Below are 16041 nucleotides of genomic sequence, written 5' to 3' on the forward strand. Positions count from 1 at the left end.
TTTAGGTGTGTTTTTAGAGAGCTAACTAATCTTTATGCCATGATACGCTATCAGTATATCCAACATCACACCATATGAACATCCTTCCTCAACGCGGCGCTGAATGAACTCTATTATCCTATTATCTTTACTTGTAGAACTCAGTGAAGTATGAACTCTCGAGTGAGCCACAGACTGACGGACTCCTGACCGAAGATGTGGATCTCAGTCAATCCTACCCAGTTAAGATCATTTCTGATAGTATCTAAACTATTTTCAGATTAAATCAGCATAAATATCTGATGTCTGGTAGCATGACTAAACTTTTTTCTTATGTTGTAGGTTTTATTCAATGAAACAGAAGATGTTGGAACTCTGTGGAATGCCACCGAGGATAGTAAAGAAGATCTGAGAAGAACAGAGGGCAGGATTGAAGTAGAAGAAGAAGGAGAGGCTCTGCTAGAAACCTTCACACAAGCGCCGTCTGTTTTCATCACCACTCAGTTTAACATCTCTTCAAACACGGTAAACACGTCACCGTTTATACAGAGGAGTGACAAATTAAAGGAAAAACATACCCATGGCTCTGCTTTGCTGTAGATGGGGTTTATTTTGTCCCGTTAGAGAGAAGCGACACTGCAAAAGATTTTCTGGTCTGATGGGTGTGGTCTCTTCCAGGATGACTCCGCCCCCCTTCCACAGACACATTCATAAGTAAAATCATAAGGAGAGTGTTTGGAAACACTTGGAAAGACAGTGTTTAGTTCCAGAGACCTGCAGAATCAAGGCTCTGAAGCTGTTGGGATTTACGTTGGGTTTTCCTTTAATCTGTCACTCGGTTGAGCTGGATATGTTCATTTGTTTGTGGTGTTTTGTTTCTTTGAAAATTTGTGTGTGTGTGTGTGTGTGTATGACAGATTGCGACAGCTAAAGCAGAGGTAAGTATGGAGGACGTCCTCCACAGTCAGGAAAACACAGTGAAGAAGACTTCTGGTGAGAAGAAGAAGGGACGAGAAAGAGGAAAGGTAAAGTATTATTGTATTATCATTATTATATTTTATGAAGTTTATTTATCACTGTACTGTAGCTATTAATCAACATGTTCTGATGTTGGAAGCACAGGTATTACACCGATCAGGTATAACATTATGACCACCTGCCTAATATTGTGTTGGTTCCCATTTTGCTGCCAAAACAGCCCTGACCCGTCCTGCGCTGTGTATTCTGACACCTTTCCATCAGAACCAGTATTAACTTCTTCAGCAATTTGAGCACCAGTAGCTCGTCTGTTGGATCGGATCACACGGGTCAGCCTTCGCTCCCCACGTGCATCAATAAGTCTTGACCGTCCATGACCCTGTCGCCGGTTCACCACTGTTCCTTCCTTGGACCACTTTTGATAGATACTGACCACTGCAGACCGGGAACACCCCACAAGAGCTGCAGTTTTGGAGATGCTCTGATCCAGTGGTCTAGCCATCACAGTTTGGCCCTTCGTCAAACTCGCTCAAATCCTTACACATTTTTCCTGCTTCTAACACATCAACTTTGAGGACAAAATGTTGACTTGCTGCCTAATATATCCCACCCACTAACAGGTGCCATGATGAGGAGATACTCAGACTTATTCACGTCACCTCTCGGTAGTCACAATGTTATGCCTGATTGGTGTATTTAGTATTAGTTATGTAATGTAATTATCTACACTCATATAAGAAAAGGATTCTTTATGAAGATCGCATTATGAGGATAAAATCAGTATAAACAACGTTGTGAATGACTAATTTTCATTAAACAGCAAATGATTGTATAACGTAACAGTAACTCCACTTAACGAACATTAATATTAGACCTCTAAATGAATAAATATAAGAGTGTAATATAACAAGGTTCTCAAATGCAGTCCTAAGGGCTGGATTTAAGAACCAATGCTTTAGTAACTGTGGCTGTTGAATGAGTAAATGATGAAGTTCATCCCATTTAAAAATAATAATAACAATAATTAAATACCAAGCCAAGTCTAATTTCCCTGACATAAATATTGACGTAACTTTACTCTGTCTTAAGTCTTATGTCTGAATACAGACCTTGTTATAGTACTAATTGTTTGTCAGTAATCATGTATTCCACCTCGAGCTTTACCTGCTTAAACAGAAGCTTATGAAGAAGAAGCAGATGATTGGATTGAATTCATTTCTTCTATCGCTAATTAACCAGTGATCACATGTTATAACTCTTTCTGATTGTGAAACTAACCAGGGTAAAGGGAATAAAGGACGACATAAACGACACAGGAAGCGATTGGTAAATGCCCCCATTTAAACATGTCATAATCTAACACTAATCTAATCTAAACTCATCTAACACTCTAAAATAAACTTAAACCTTTCTGTCTAAATGTCTGTCTAAATATTTCAAAAGATACACATAATTTAGATCTGATGTAAATAGACAAGTGTTGATTTTTCCTTAAACAGTTTATGTGAAATTATTACTTTTATCACTTTGTTTAATGTTTTTTTTATTACTTTTATCACTTTGTTTAATGTTTTTTATTATTATTAATATTTAATTATTATATCATGCAAATGGCTGCTCTTTAAATATTTTTATAAACATTTATTTAATAATTATTAAAATATATCTGAGCACTTACTAACTTCATGTATTTAATGTTTTAAGTTTACTATATTTAACATATCTAAAGATCAAATAAGGATAAGATTTAATTATTTGGAAAAATAATGTCACAGTACTTTTACACTGTTTTGAGGATAGTGAGGAATATTTTATTCTTTATTTATTTATTTTTGCCCAGGGAATTGAAAAACACTAATAAAACCTCATAACTTTCTGAATATATTTGGAACGTAAATAAAATAATCTGGCAAGTGCATGAACTGTGACAGCCTCCAAATTTCATACTTGACATTATGATTTAATTTCAAGCATAACATTACACATAGCCTCATTTTAATTTAAAAATATTTTCATTTCATCAACATATACATTATACATTATGTACTAACTCCTGAGAATGATCTTAAAATAATTAATAATAAGGTAATAAATGTGTATTGTCTCTAAACTAAAGGAAGAACTAGATAAAGAGGAGCTCGAGGAGGAGAATCATGATGATGATGATGAAGAAGAAGATGAAGACGGAGGTGGTGATGAAGAGTATCAGTATGAATATGAGGTTGGTGGTTTTGCTGTTTTTATGTACCTGAGTGTCAAATATTAAAGTATCTAGTATTTCAGATTTTGGAGTGTCATAGGATTCATTTTTTAAATTTTCCTCAACACACTTCTTTTAAACACCCAGCAAAAAAAATACAAAAGGGAGAGAGAGAGAGAGAGAGAGAGAGAGAGGATTTCTGGATGTGTTATAATCTGAGTGAACTTTTCTCTCACCACAGGATGAGCTTGTTACAGAAGAGACTGTTCTCTCTCATGAGGAAGAGACAGAGAGGGTAAGACACCTGGTGTATAAATAACAACACATCGATCAGGAGTGTGGATCCTACATAATATACTGTAGTGACAGTAAAGATAATAGGAGTAGTGACTACCATCTGTCTGTCTGTCTATCTATCTATCTATCTATCTATCTATCTATCTATCTATCTATCTATCTATCTGTCTGTCTGTCTGTCTGTCTGTCTGTCTGTCTATCCAATTTGTCTGTCTGTTTGTCTGTCTATCTGTTTGTTTGTCAGTCTGTCTGTCTGTCTGTTTATCCAATTTGTCTGTCTGTCTGTTTGTCTGTCTGTGTGTTTGTCTGTCTGTCTGTCTGTGTGTTTGTCTGTCTGTTTGTCTATCCAATTTGTCTGTCTGTCTATCTGTCTGTTTCTCAGTTTGTCTGTCTGTCTGTCTGTGTGTTTGTCTGTCTGTCTGTCTATCCAATTTGTCTGTCTGTTTGTCTGTCTGTCTGTTTGTCTGTCGATCAGTCTGTCTGTCTGTCTGTCTGTCCACTTTGTCTGTCTGTCTGTCTGTCCACTTTGTCTGTCTGTCTGTCCTGTTTATCCAATTTGTCTATCTGTCTGTTTCTCAGTTTGTCTGTCTGTCTGTCTGTTTGTTTGTCTGTCTGTCTGTCTGTCTGACTATTTGTCTGTTTGTCTGTCTGTCCACTTTGTCCGTCTATCTGTCTGTCTGTCTGTCTGTCTGTCTCCCTGCTGACACAATAAAGCTCAAACTAATTATTTTATCTCAGGACTGGAACACGATGTGGACTCCTTCTTACACATATTGTACAGAATCTCACACAGTGACACAGTGTGAATAAATTAGACTGGGGATTAGTGTTATTATTAGTTTCTGAAAGCCTAATCACTAGAAACACACACACACACACACACAGGGAAGGGAGGTTTCATCTTCTCACACGCTTTTCAAAAATACTTAATTATTAAAAAATACTAGCATACAGTGTAACAAGTTTCTGCATTATTTATACCTGTACAATGACTATATTGTCAGAAATTCTTTAAAACACTGGGATTTCTTTTATACAAATCTAAAAATTACACCTCATCAGCTAGACACCTATAAGCTGAGATTAACCTGTGCTGAATGTTGTTCATATTCTCAGATGATCTACACAACTGCAGAGCCTTTCCCCTCGACATCAGCGGTCACGCAGCAGGTACTGACTCTCTCTCACTGTCTTTATCATGATCATGTGTAACTGGAACTAAAGCATGCGGTTTATGTGTTTTTAAAGCCAAGTGAAGGCACGATATCCTCAGACCTCGATACACCAACTGCAGAAAAGGTAGGAAAGGTTTTCGGTTGTTTCATTTGTTTCAGATGTAGCACCTATAGAAAGTCTACATATCCTTTTGGATAAATTTCACTCTAGTCAGACAGGAACGATAAACCAGCAGGTCTTAACGAAATCAGATCGTTATGCTCAGGTAATGCACAGGTAAAACTAAGACCTATCATTGTTGAGGTAAAGTATTCGTAACAATAACAACTCGTAAGCCATTTGTATCTGTAACATTACTCACATCTCAAGCCTAGTTTACACAAAATAATTTCCAGCCTGATTTCACTGCCGGTCATTATTTTTGGTAACTTGATATTCTTATAATGCACAATGTGACACTCACTGGCAACCTTTTTAGCGCCATTAACACGCAAACATTATAAACACAGTTCTGTCAAAGTCAGAAAGTATTGTTTGTTTAATCAGCTTTATTTCACATAAAAAATTCATCATACTTTCTGAGTATGTGCACAAGTGATGCTGTAAACACCGAAAGGATATGTGCAGCAGCCATTTTTGCACATGTGCACATAGTTAAAGTATAACTGAGCCTAAAGAAAGAACTAGAGATATTTTTAGAAGCAATGTATTAGTTCAAAATAAACCTCAGACAAGTGATGATGGCCTTTCTAATGTATATATTTATGCTAATATCATTATAGAATAGTTTGAAGATAAACTTTCGATCCTCAGTAAACTTCATAAGTATGTAATGTTAGAAAAGGCATGGCACAAACAAAAAATTTGCTCTGGTGGACGTGGATTTATTTGGTCAATATTTGTTTAAAGTTAAACTTAAACTTTAGGAACGTTCACCCAAGTTCGTCTTAAATATACAGTCTTATTTATTCAGTCAGGATTTTTTAAAATGACTTTTTTCCCTGAAAAGTCCTCCAGTCTGGAGTGATGCTCTTATCTGGCCTGGTCTTGGTTCTTTCACCAGGGTTCTTGACAGGGTTCTTACAGGAACTCTGTGAAAGCTAGGAGAGTGTTTGCTTATCTGGAATTTTTCAGGCAAAAGAGACCTGCAGTGTTAGAAAGAAGAAAAAAAAAAAACAGAATTGAAATGAGATTATAATGCATCATAAGGTAACAGTGTTTAAGGAGTAGAGTATGTCGGCTTTCTATAGACTGCATCAGTTCAGGAAGCACTGCTGCATCTGATTACGCTGATGAGGCATGAACGAGGCTTTAGCATGTGGCATGAACTAATATCTCGTCTTTGGAATCGTCTCATTTATCATTTTTGGTGCACGTATTGCTTGCTTGGTCAAAGTGATATTTCACCATAATTTAAGATCTTGCTCAGTAATAAGAGTTTCAGAAAACATTACTTCTCCACTTCAGATCTTTGCCTCAGGGTGAGATATCACATGACCTGCTTTACACCTCTGAGAATTTCACCAGTGTGAACATTAACACCAGGTAAAACATAAATAAAAGGAAAACACTAAACCTAAATGCATCATAATGAAGATAATATAAACCCTATATAAAAGTGGTGTGAATGGAAATTCCCAGCATGCATTTGGCACACGGCGAATCACAGTGTTCATGGCTATGGCACGCGGAATGCAGCTATACATCAGCTGGCTTAGCTTCATTTAATCCGTTCTCTCTTTGGATTCTTAACGCAGGAGATCACCTAAAATGTTAGTGTGTGTGTGTGTGTGTGTGTGTGTGTGTGTGTGTGTGTAACTGGGAAGAGTTAAAGCTGGGGATGAGCCGGTGGGCCAACGTTCGTCGAACAGTGATGATGTCACGCACCACGTTTCTTCACCCCCAGATTGGAGTTTAATCAGATTTATATGAGATTTATACAGTGTGTACAGTCTAATCTAAAAAATCTAAACAGATCTAATTTGCCAGTTCTTGCTCTCAGTGTTGTGCATTCTTATTTATTTACTGGCACAAATGCCGCACTCTCATTATTTCTTCACTGTAAGGGTTTTGTGTAAAGATTCCTATGAGAAGATTGTGACAACATAAAATTTTCCTCACTGGTTTATTTATTGAAAATATATTAGGGGGGAAAAGGTTTGTTGCAGTTTGGTTGCTGTGTTGTTTTCTTCAGGTACAATGGAAATGTATTTCTTTTCATGGATGTTTTGCGATCTTGTTTTCACTGGTGAAATTCGATTCATTTGCCTTTTGGTTTTTTTTGTGTGTGTTTATTCTCCTCGTGCATGTGTGTCAGTAAATTGGTTAAAATGTCCTAAACACGACTTGGTGTCTTTATTTATTTATTTATGTTGTGTGTTTCTATTCCTCCACTAACCTTACAAAATTCTCGACAAATGGTGTTCATAAGGTGTCTATAAAGCTTAACCCAAACAAGCGTCATGTCATTTTTGACATCGAGTGGCAAAGATTTTGTTTAGCTGCTCTGCAAGATCCTCATGGTTACACTCCTTTATCCATAGCGATTAATTTTAACTCATTTACACAACACTGAGGGCCCAGCAGTGGGATTCAAACTCACATCCTTCTGATCATAAGGCCAATTCTTTAACCACTGATCTACCACTTCCCTTCGTTTCTTTTCAATTCTGGCATTTGACAGACACCCTTATCCAGAGCGACTTAAATTTATCTCATTTTGTACAACTGAGGGTCACGGGCCTTGCTCAGGGGTCCAGCAGTGGCAGCTTGGTGGATCTGGGGTTCTGATCAGTAGTCCAACACCATAACCAATAAGCTACCACATCCCACTTGTTTACTCTTTGGAAATAATAATAAAAAGACATGAACACATAACACAGTTATGCAGTGATCTATTAAAACTAACAACTAATACTTTCTAGTTGTACTTGCCATGTTTGATTTAGTATCTATTGCATTCGACTCAGTTTTACTTGCCTTTGATTCAGTACCTACTGCATTTGATTCAGTGCCTACTGCATTTGAATCAGTATTTGATGCATTTGATTCATTACCTACTGCATTTGAATCAGTATTTGATGCATTTGATTCATTATGTAGTGCATTTGATGCATTTGATTCATTATCTACTGCATTTGATTCAGTCCCTATTGCATTCAATTCAGTATTTATTGCATTCAACACTGACTGTCCTGCATTTGATTCAGTACCTGAAACATTTGATTGTGTCCTCCTGCATTTGATTCAGTGTCTACTGCATTCAATTCAGTACCTGCTGCATTCGATTCAGTAACTGCGCCATTTGATTCAATACCTGCTGCATTTGATTCAGTGCCTACTGCATTTGAATCCGTATTTGATGCAGCTGATTCATTACCTACTGCATTTGATTCAGTATTTGATGCATTTGATTCATTATCTACTGCATTTGATTCAGTCCCTACTGCATTCAATTCAGTATCTATTGCATTCAACACTGAATTTCCTGCATTTGATTCAGTACCTGAAACATTTGATTGTGTCCTCCTGCATTTGATTCAGTGTCTACTGCATTCAATTCGGTACCTGCTGCATTCGATTCAGTAGCTATGGCTCGGTCGTTAACACAGTACGTACTGATCAGTATATGTGTGTAGTATGAATACAAACTGGACATTGTTGGCATTGTCTTGTGACCTACGATCATAATAACCACAAAAACCACAGTTGTTTTTTCTTGTTTAAAACTTACTCAGATGTCATTTAACAAGTATTAAGTGTCCCTAAACTTAAAATGAGCCTTCATCTGTCTTCAATTATTTTTGAATCTGGCTGATCTTTCGAGGCAATCCCATTGCATTATGGGATTGCGCAGTATCCATTGATTCCATACTGCAGAGTCTCACAATCTTCTCACTTCTCACTGTTTTCTGAATACTGAGAATTCAGACATAGCGCTCCTTTAGCATACTGCTTTTCTATTTCTGTACAGTAGGGTAATATGAATATTTGGACACAGTACTGACCTTGCTGCTGGGATGCTTTTATAATCACTAATGATCATTTTTCTTATGGGATTGGATTTTGTTTGCTCTCTCTAATGAGTGTGCCAGAGGGTGTTGCTGTCTTTCACAATTAACTGTAGCTTAATGTCCAGATCTGACATCTAACCATCTGATGTTTACTTTGGAATCTCCAGTTTTCGTTAGCCAATCAAATTCCACTGGACATGTCCCATCCCCAAATATGCTGTCTTTACTGGTTTTGAAAGTAAAATGCTTTTGATTTTATCTTCCATGTTTTATCTTGGTAAGTTTTATATTCTATGCTAATGTATATATATATATATATATATGAATATCAACAAAATGTTTTTAGTTCCTGTTCGCACTTATGTTATAGTTGCTCATTCCTTCAATAGCCTCTGTTATTTCTCTCTAAGTTAATAAGATGAAAAAATGCAGCTTGTCATATTACTAAGAAAAAACGCAAAGCGTAAATTCCTGCACTGGAGAAATTGTAAATAAATGTTTCTCTACAGAATGTACCACATCAACCATAATTTGATCATTTATCTTTCTTTTATAAACTCATAGATAGATAGATAGATAGATAGATAGATAGATAGATAGATAGATAGATAGATAGATAGATAGATAGATAGATAGATAGATAGATAGATACTTTATTTGATCCCATGAAGGAAATTCTTGTGTTACTATAGAAACGATAACGATTTCGAATGTGTGTGTTAATACAAACATATTGTAAGAGTTGCCTTTGTAGAAAATGAATCAACACCATCTGACCAATCAGATTCCAGAGTTCAACAGTGATGATATTCATCATTAAGAAAGATAGAAAGGTTCATGTAAGAATTTTATGTAGCACTCTGAGAACTAAAAATTAAGATTTTGAAAACAAACAAATAAAAAATTTGTAGCTAAGTTAAAATGCCCAAGTAGATTATAAGGTGGTCTGGTGAAGAGAGTTTGTGATTGTGTGAATGTTTTCAGGGGGTCATGTCCAGTTCTGATGCACAAAGAACAATGCCTAAAGTGAAGCGGAGCGCCCCCTCGCCCGATTACGAGGTAATGCAGCCAGTGTTTTGATGACGCTCTCAGATGACTCATAGCTTGTGATATAAAATGAAACGTAGTTATATAAAAGCAACATCTATTTATTTTAAACCTCTTCCTCCTGACATTTACTTTTCCTAGCCCTCAAACAGTGCAAGAAAGAAAAAGAAACAAAATGTAAGTCTTTTTGTCTTGATAAATAAATAAAGAAGGTTTTTTTTTATCGTCTCATGTGACCGTTACCATTTTCTAAACTCTCACTGTAGAAAAAGAAGCTGAAATACAAGGAGTCAGAAACTGAGGCTGAAATATACAAGGAAACAGATCTAGAAAGAGAAGTGGAGAGACAGGCTGAAAGAGAGAGAGAGGTGACGGAGTGGGACGTGGACGAGGAAGAGGAGCGAGGGACATGGGCTGAACCGGAGCCTGAGCAGAGCTCTGGAGACAGAGACGAAGAGAGGAGCAGCGAGAACGGGGAGAATGAGGACTGGAACTGGGATGAAGAGAGAGAGCGAGACAGGATGGAGATGGAGAGAGAACGAATTGAGCTAGAGCGTGAGAAAGAGGAGGAGTTAGAAAGGGAGGTAGTTGTAGAGAGAGAGAGAGGGAGGGAGAGAGAGACGGAGCGAGAGGACGTGGTGGAGAGACAGAGGATGGAGTGGGAGATGATGGAGAGGGAGGAAGACATGAGGGCCCACATCTCTCAGTATGAACTTCTGAAGGTAGGACGTTCAGCACGAAGGTCATGTGAAGAGCACTACACTGAAATATGTTCATAAAATTAATAAAAATCCATCATTTCAAATCACAACACCAATTAAAATGTTTATACAGTATAAATATTCCATCATTATTTTCTTTTAAAGGGACCTCCAGGTGAAAATGGTCTACCAGGACCCAAGGTGATTACGAATCTCCCCTTCACTCTGTCTATATCATAGTAATGTCTTTCTTGTCTCCTTATTCGATTCAATCCCGCCCACACGTGTGACATCATCCACCCCCTGTTTGCCATGTTGGGAAATTATTACTGTCAATCAAACTGGGCGGGTAGAACAGCAGCCTCACTCCATTAGCTTTGATGTCCTCAGTGAGCTATTTTTATTTTATCCGGGAGCGTTTAATCTGAATATTTATAATTCCCTCACTCTCTCATTTTCCATCGCTGATAGCAAACAACGTTCTTGAAAAACTTTTCTGTCTGATTTCCTTCTAATTAACCCCTGAAACATGGAGGAATCTGATATCTGCATATATTTCCTTTCAAAGCTATTGACATACATTATAATTAGCAATAGTAATTAAATAATAAGACCATTGTGAATGTGTAATTTGTATATAAAAATCAGCCAGTGATAATGTGTTCCTGTTGCCTTTTGTGTTCCTACAGGGTGAGATTGGAGAGAAAGGACAAAAGGTAACTTTTATTTTAAACCTGATAATGGAAATCAGCCACTGAGTCGACTCTTTTAGATCTTTGAGATTAAAATGTTGATGTTCTTCAAGGGTGAGCCTGGAATAGGACACCGTGGCCCTGTTGGTCAGGCTGGTCCACCTGGACAAAAGGTGAAACACTTCTATCACCAGGTTTTTTTTTTCACTCTCAGAAAGAAAGTTGCTAAAGTAAAGTATGTCCTTTCTTGTCACTGGGTTGTTACCTTCAATTATATATTTTTAGTACCTTCAGTTTGCTATGTATAATTCACCTGGGGAAGTTATTCACAGCACATAGCATACAGTATAATACAAATGAGTCTAGAATCAGTCTAGAATAGAGCTGTAGTCCAGAACACTACTGTCAAGGCCAAGACGAGGGTCAAAGACAGGTCAAGATTGAGTCATAATAAAAGTGAGACAAGATTGAGATAGAAAACCATCAAATCCTTTTCAAGTCCTAGTCTTTGCTTCATTTATGCGATGTGCCAAAAAGGAATTACTTCTTTTAGACTTTATGCATGCTTTGCGTATATTTTTACAACTTAGTTCAAGACCAAGTTTAAAAAAACCGATGCCTATGACCAAGATAAATCCAAATACACATTCCAATATATCCCAAGTCAAAGTCAATGCTGTAAGTATTATGAAATCATACAATAGTATGGTCAATTTCAAGCCTTGAACTCCGACCACGAAGAAGGATTCTGTGAGCTTATTTTTAGCAAACACAAGTGCTCTAGAGATAGAGAAATGCCATGACACCGAGCACCCAAGCCCAGGTGGTTGAATTTTCAGTCCCATGGTGGACTTACATTTCAGAGGTGATATCATGATCAAGAAGGTGGTTTGTTCAAGGTGAAGCCTGGTTATAGCGCTCCAGCTGTGCTGACCTTTGAAGGTTCCTCGGATGTCTCCTCTGTCATGTTTTTGAACAGTAGTAGCTCAATGGTTTAAGGCTTTTGGTTGCTGGTCAATAGGTTGGGGGTTCTGACCCTAACTTCCTCACAAGAAACGATACACAAGGAAGGACTATCACTGTGATGTAGAATAAATAAGGCCTTATTTTATTGAAGGAAGTGATCAATGTAGCTGGAACCTGAAGTAGGAACATCTCAGCTGTATGCATGAAGCTTTATTCTTTGTAGAGTAAACAAAGGACAAATCAGGTATATCAGCTGTATGGAAAACTCTTCAGTCTTCTAAAAGGTCTGGTCTACCATATCCCAGCCCTGGTCCTGCATTGAGAATCACCTTGTCCACTTTATCTAACATCACCTCAGGCAGAGCTGCTAATTCACTGATTTGTTGAAGGAGGGCCTTGAGTGTACCATCCCAGTGACAAGCCATAGTGCAGGGTTTTGTTTTTTTTTTTACTGAGACTATTTGATTTGGTTTCTGTTGTATTATGTTACTCTAGGGTGAGCCTGGAGAACCAGGACCACCTGGAGCACAGGGCATTCAGGGAATCCGGGGCAACCCGGGGATTCCAGGAACACCGGGTCACAATGGTGCGCCAGGAGAACCTGGAGAGCCAGGTAAAGAGGTAAGTGTCTTCTTTTGAAGAAAAGACTTACATTCCTCACTTTTGAAGCTACATGTTTCTATTTATTTCAACTGTAGCTACCAAATAATTCACTGTAGTCTCTGAATGATGTGCTTTAGATTAAATAACTGAATATGATTAGGATATATTCTCATGACGTGTAGGGTGACAGAGGAAGACGAGGAAAAAATGGATCACCTGGCTCTCCTGGTGCGCCTGGACCTCCAGGAAAAGAAGTATATGAATATAAACTGTATAACAAATACATTACAAATCTACATCAGATAAAAGACATGGAAGATATTCTCACTGCAGGCTGAATTATTATTATTATTTTTTTACAGGGGATTCCTGGTCCTCCAGGAGTGAAAGGCAACAAGGTAAGATGTTTATTTCAGTCCACAACAACAAAAATATTGGCACCTTTCATGAAAGTATGCAAGAATAGCTGCAATTACTTTCTTTTTTATAAAGCCTAGCAGACAAACTTATTAGTTCATGATGTCATGGATCTTTACTAGTCCACCAGGATCAGTACCTGGAACACCAGCTGCAAAACATCTCCAACGCATCTGTGATGATCTGTATATATCTTATAGTTATTTGGGGGACCTTTTCTTGTATGCAGCCCCCAGCTTGAGGTTCCTTTAATTTCAGTGAGGTTTAAGGGCTTTTATTATTTTTTTAAATGGTGGTCTGGTGATCTTATAAAGAATTCTGCTCAATATTAGCCAAAAACAGGTTCCTTCTGTAAGGAAATTAAGACTCCTAACATACAAGGAAATAATCAGTTAACCAATCAGCCATTTTAACAGCCACTTCAGTTTCCTGATTTGAACTGAACACTGTTGATCTAAACTGCATTAAACACTAACAAATGTATGAAGAAGAAGCATCTTAGATTCTCTACAATTATCTGTAAGCTTGTGGGTTGCACTCAGTGAAAGAAACTTCCATACATGGACGTTGCATCTTATAGATTTTTAAACTTCAAGTCCAAGACCTAAATTCTGAATCTGTGATCTTTGGGGCCTCTTTCACCCTCTTTCTCCTCCTCACTGTGTGAAGTGGACTGTAGGGTGTGAGATGTTCTTGTATTAAAAGGTCACTTCTTGAGAAAATCGGCCATCTGTTATCTGTTACCAGGGCGACAGCATCCCGGGGGAGCCAGGAGAGAGGGGCGTGGCTGGACTTCCAGGACGCAGGGTAACGTGGGCTGGGATGGGAAAAGTATTGTGTGGTACAGTGGTAGAACATTTTGTACTAATTTTACTAAGTAAATTTTATTTCATAGTTGTTATGACATCTTTTTGTTTTAATTGCAGGGCGCCAAGGGCACTTTAGGGGTCAGAGGACCACCGGGACTCATGGTAAAATGACACAAAATGAGATGTACCACATTATTAAGTCATTTGTGAATACTTGTGCTTTCTAGTTCTAAAATTAATTTGATATTCATTTTATAAATTGAGAAATAAGGCTAACACAAGATCGTATGGGTGTTTTTTTTATTGTCTTAGGGTCCTAAAGGTCTCACTGGCATCAAAGGAGAAAAGGTGAGCTGACTTTTAATGTGACATGTCCCAAAGTTAAACTTGATTTGAAATTAGAAGGAGATCTTTCTTCTGTTCTGTCAGTTTGTGAGCTTGGCAGGTGCTTTGATGTCTATCTTTCTGTGGATCTTCCACGTGTTTTTACCAAAATGATGCTTTCCTGAAAATGCCTCTGTCTTTATACTGTATCTTTACATGTTTGCATCTACGCCTCACAATATCCAAAACATAAAGTTTCGTCATGGCTTACCTTATCATCAGGAGATTGTAAAACCCAGCAGTTCCTTAGCAATCCAAGTATGAAAGAGCAAAAGTGTACATATTGTCTTCGTGGAAGGATGCCATTACTCACATCTTGGACATTCAGAGTAACGCTGAACAATTGTGGCTGTTTCTGAGCTTATGTACAGTAATGAGCTTACATGTACAGTATTATTGTTGGTATGAATTAAACCGACCAAATTTGCACTTTGTTGTATATTGACAATGTGTGAACATTAGTGATTTAAAATCTCTCTTTTTTTCAGGGTGATAAAGGTCTACCAGGCAACCGAGGCGAGAAAGTAAGAGCCAGTTATATTTCTTTAAATATTATTAAAACCTATAAAAACCTGAAAATTATTCATTATGATCACCTTCCACCTGGAATGCAGTTTTTTTTTCCTTCCTTCTGTTTTTTGTACGCAGGGAAGTCCTCTGTCCATGCCTGGGCCACGTGGATTTAAAGGCACAAAAGGAGAAGCGGTATGAAAAACAAAGGGAAATCTGTCCTTTGTGGGCTTTATCACGTTCCCTGTACAATGTGCAGGTTAGAAAACTTGGGGACATTTTGTTATGAGAAAGAATTCAACGATAAGGTGTGATGTGGCCTGACTCAAAGCAGGTATAATGTTACTGAGGGAAAGCTGATCACAGCCACTTTCTAGGAATTTATTGGATAAATCACACCATACTTTTTATTTCTTTAGAGTTACATTAAATGTTGTGGATCATCTATGAGACCAGTCGTTCCCTAATAAGTGTCTTTTTTTTCCTTTGAGGATGATAAGACAAAAAAATGCAGCTTGTGATGTTACAGAGAGACCATAGAGCATTAACTCCCCTGTACAGATTTACCTCTGTCTATTACACAGCACTGACACTGGAGACTCTCTCTCCTTTCTCCTAACTGTCTCTCTCCCTTCATTAACTGTCTCTTTTATTTCCCTTAACAGTCTCTCTACTTCCCTTAGCATTCTCTCTCCTTTCCCTTAGCTGTCTCTCTCCTTTCTCCTAGCCATCTCTCTCCTTCCCTTAGCTGTCTCTCTCCTTTCTCCTAGCCATCTCTCTCCTTTCCCCTCGCTGTCTCTTTCCTTTCCCCTAGCCATCTCTCTCCTTTCCCTTAGCTGTCTCTCCTTTCTCTTTGCTGTCTCTCTCCTTTCCCCTCACTGTCTCTCTCCTTTCCCCTAGCCGTCTCTCTCCTTTCCCATAGCCGCCTCTCTGCTTTCGCTTAGCTGTCTTTCTCCTTTCCTCTAGCCGTCTCTCTCTTTCCCCCTAGCTGTCTCTCTCCTTTCTCTTAGCTGTTTCTGTCCTTTCCCCATCTGTCTCTCTCCTTTCCCCTAGCCGTCTCTCTCCTTTCCCTTAGCCGCCTCTCTCCTTTCGCTTAGCTGTCTTTCTCCTTTCCTCTAGCCATCTCTCTCTTTCCCCCTAGCTGTCTCTCTCCTTTTCCTTAGCCGCCTCTCTCCTTTCGTTTAGCTGTCTTTCTCCTTTCCTCTAGCCATCTCTCTCTTTCCCCCTAGCTGTCTCTCTCCTTTTCCTTATCCGCCTCTCTCCTTTCAT

The 16041-nt window shown here is 38.2% G+C and overlaps 1 protein-coding gene across 3 annotated transcripts in view; it reads left to right on the forward strand.

The window, feature by feature from the left end:
- col7a1l (collagen type VII alpha 1-like) overlaps positions 1-16041 on the forward strand; it is a 112079-nt gene that overhangs the window by 79672 nt on the left and 16366 nt on the right. For all 3 annotated transcript variants that reach the window (XM_058417613.1, XM_058417611.1, XM_058417612.1), the window contains 22 exons: positions 138-221; positions 322-504; positions 897-1004; positions 2239-2283; positions 3074-3178; positions 3399-3452; positions 4571-4624; positions 4703-4753; positions 9628-9702; positions 9832-9867; positions 9957-10412; positions 10557-10592; positions 11081-11107; positions 11197-11256; positions 12545-12670; positions 12835-12906; positions 13015-13050; positions 13817-13876; positions 13996-14040; positions 14191-14226; positions 14751-14786; positions 14911-14967. In XM_058417613.1, the coding sequence (XP_058273596.1) occupies positions 138-221; positions 322-504; positions 897-1004; positions 2239-2283; positions 3074-3178; positions 3399-3452; positions 4571-4624; positions 4703-4753; positions 9628-9702; positions 9832-9867; positions 9957-10412; positions 10557-10592; positions 11081-11107; positions 11197-11256; positions 12545-12670; positions 12835-12906; positions 13015-13050; positions 13817-13876; positions 13996-14040; positions 14191-14226; positions 14751-14786; positions 14911-14967 (1842 nt within the window). The remainder of the gene's footprint in view (positions 1-137; positions 222-321; positions 505-896; positions 1005-2238; positions 2284-3073; positions 3179-3398; positions 3453-4570; positions 4625-4702; positions 4754-9627; positions 9703-9831; positions 9868-9956; positions 10413-10556; positions 10593-11080; positions 11108-11196; positions 11257-12544; positions 12671-12834; positions 12907-13014; positions 13051-13816; positions 13877-13995; positions 14041-14190; positions 14227-14750; positions 14787-14910; positions 14968-16041) is intronic.

Source organism: Hemibagrus wyckioides, linkage group LG19 (genome assembly GCF_019097595.1).
Source record: "Hemibagrus wyckioides isolate EC202008001 linkage group LG19, SWU_Hwy_1.0, whole genome shotgun sequence".
In the NCBI taxonomy this organism is placed as follows: domain Eukaryota; kingdom Metazoa; phylum Chordata; class Actinopteri; order Siluriformes; family Bagridae; genus Hemibagrus; species Hemibagrus wyckioides.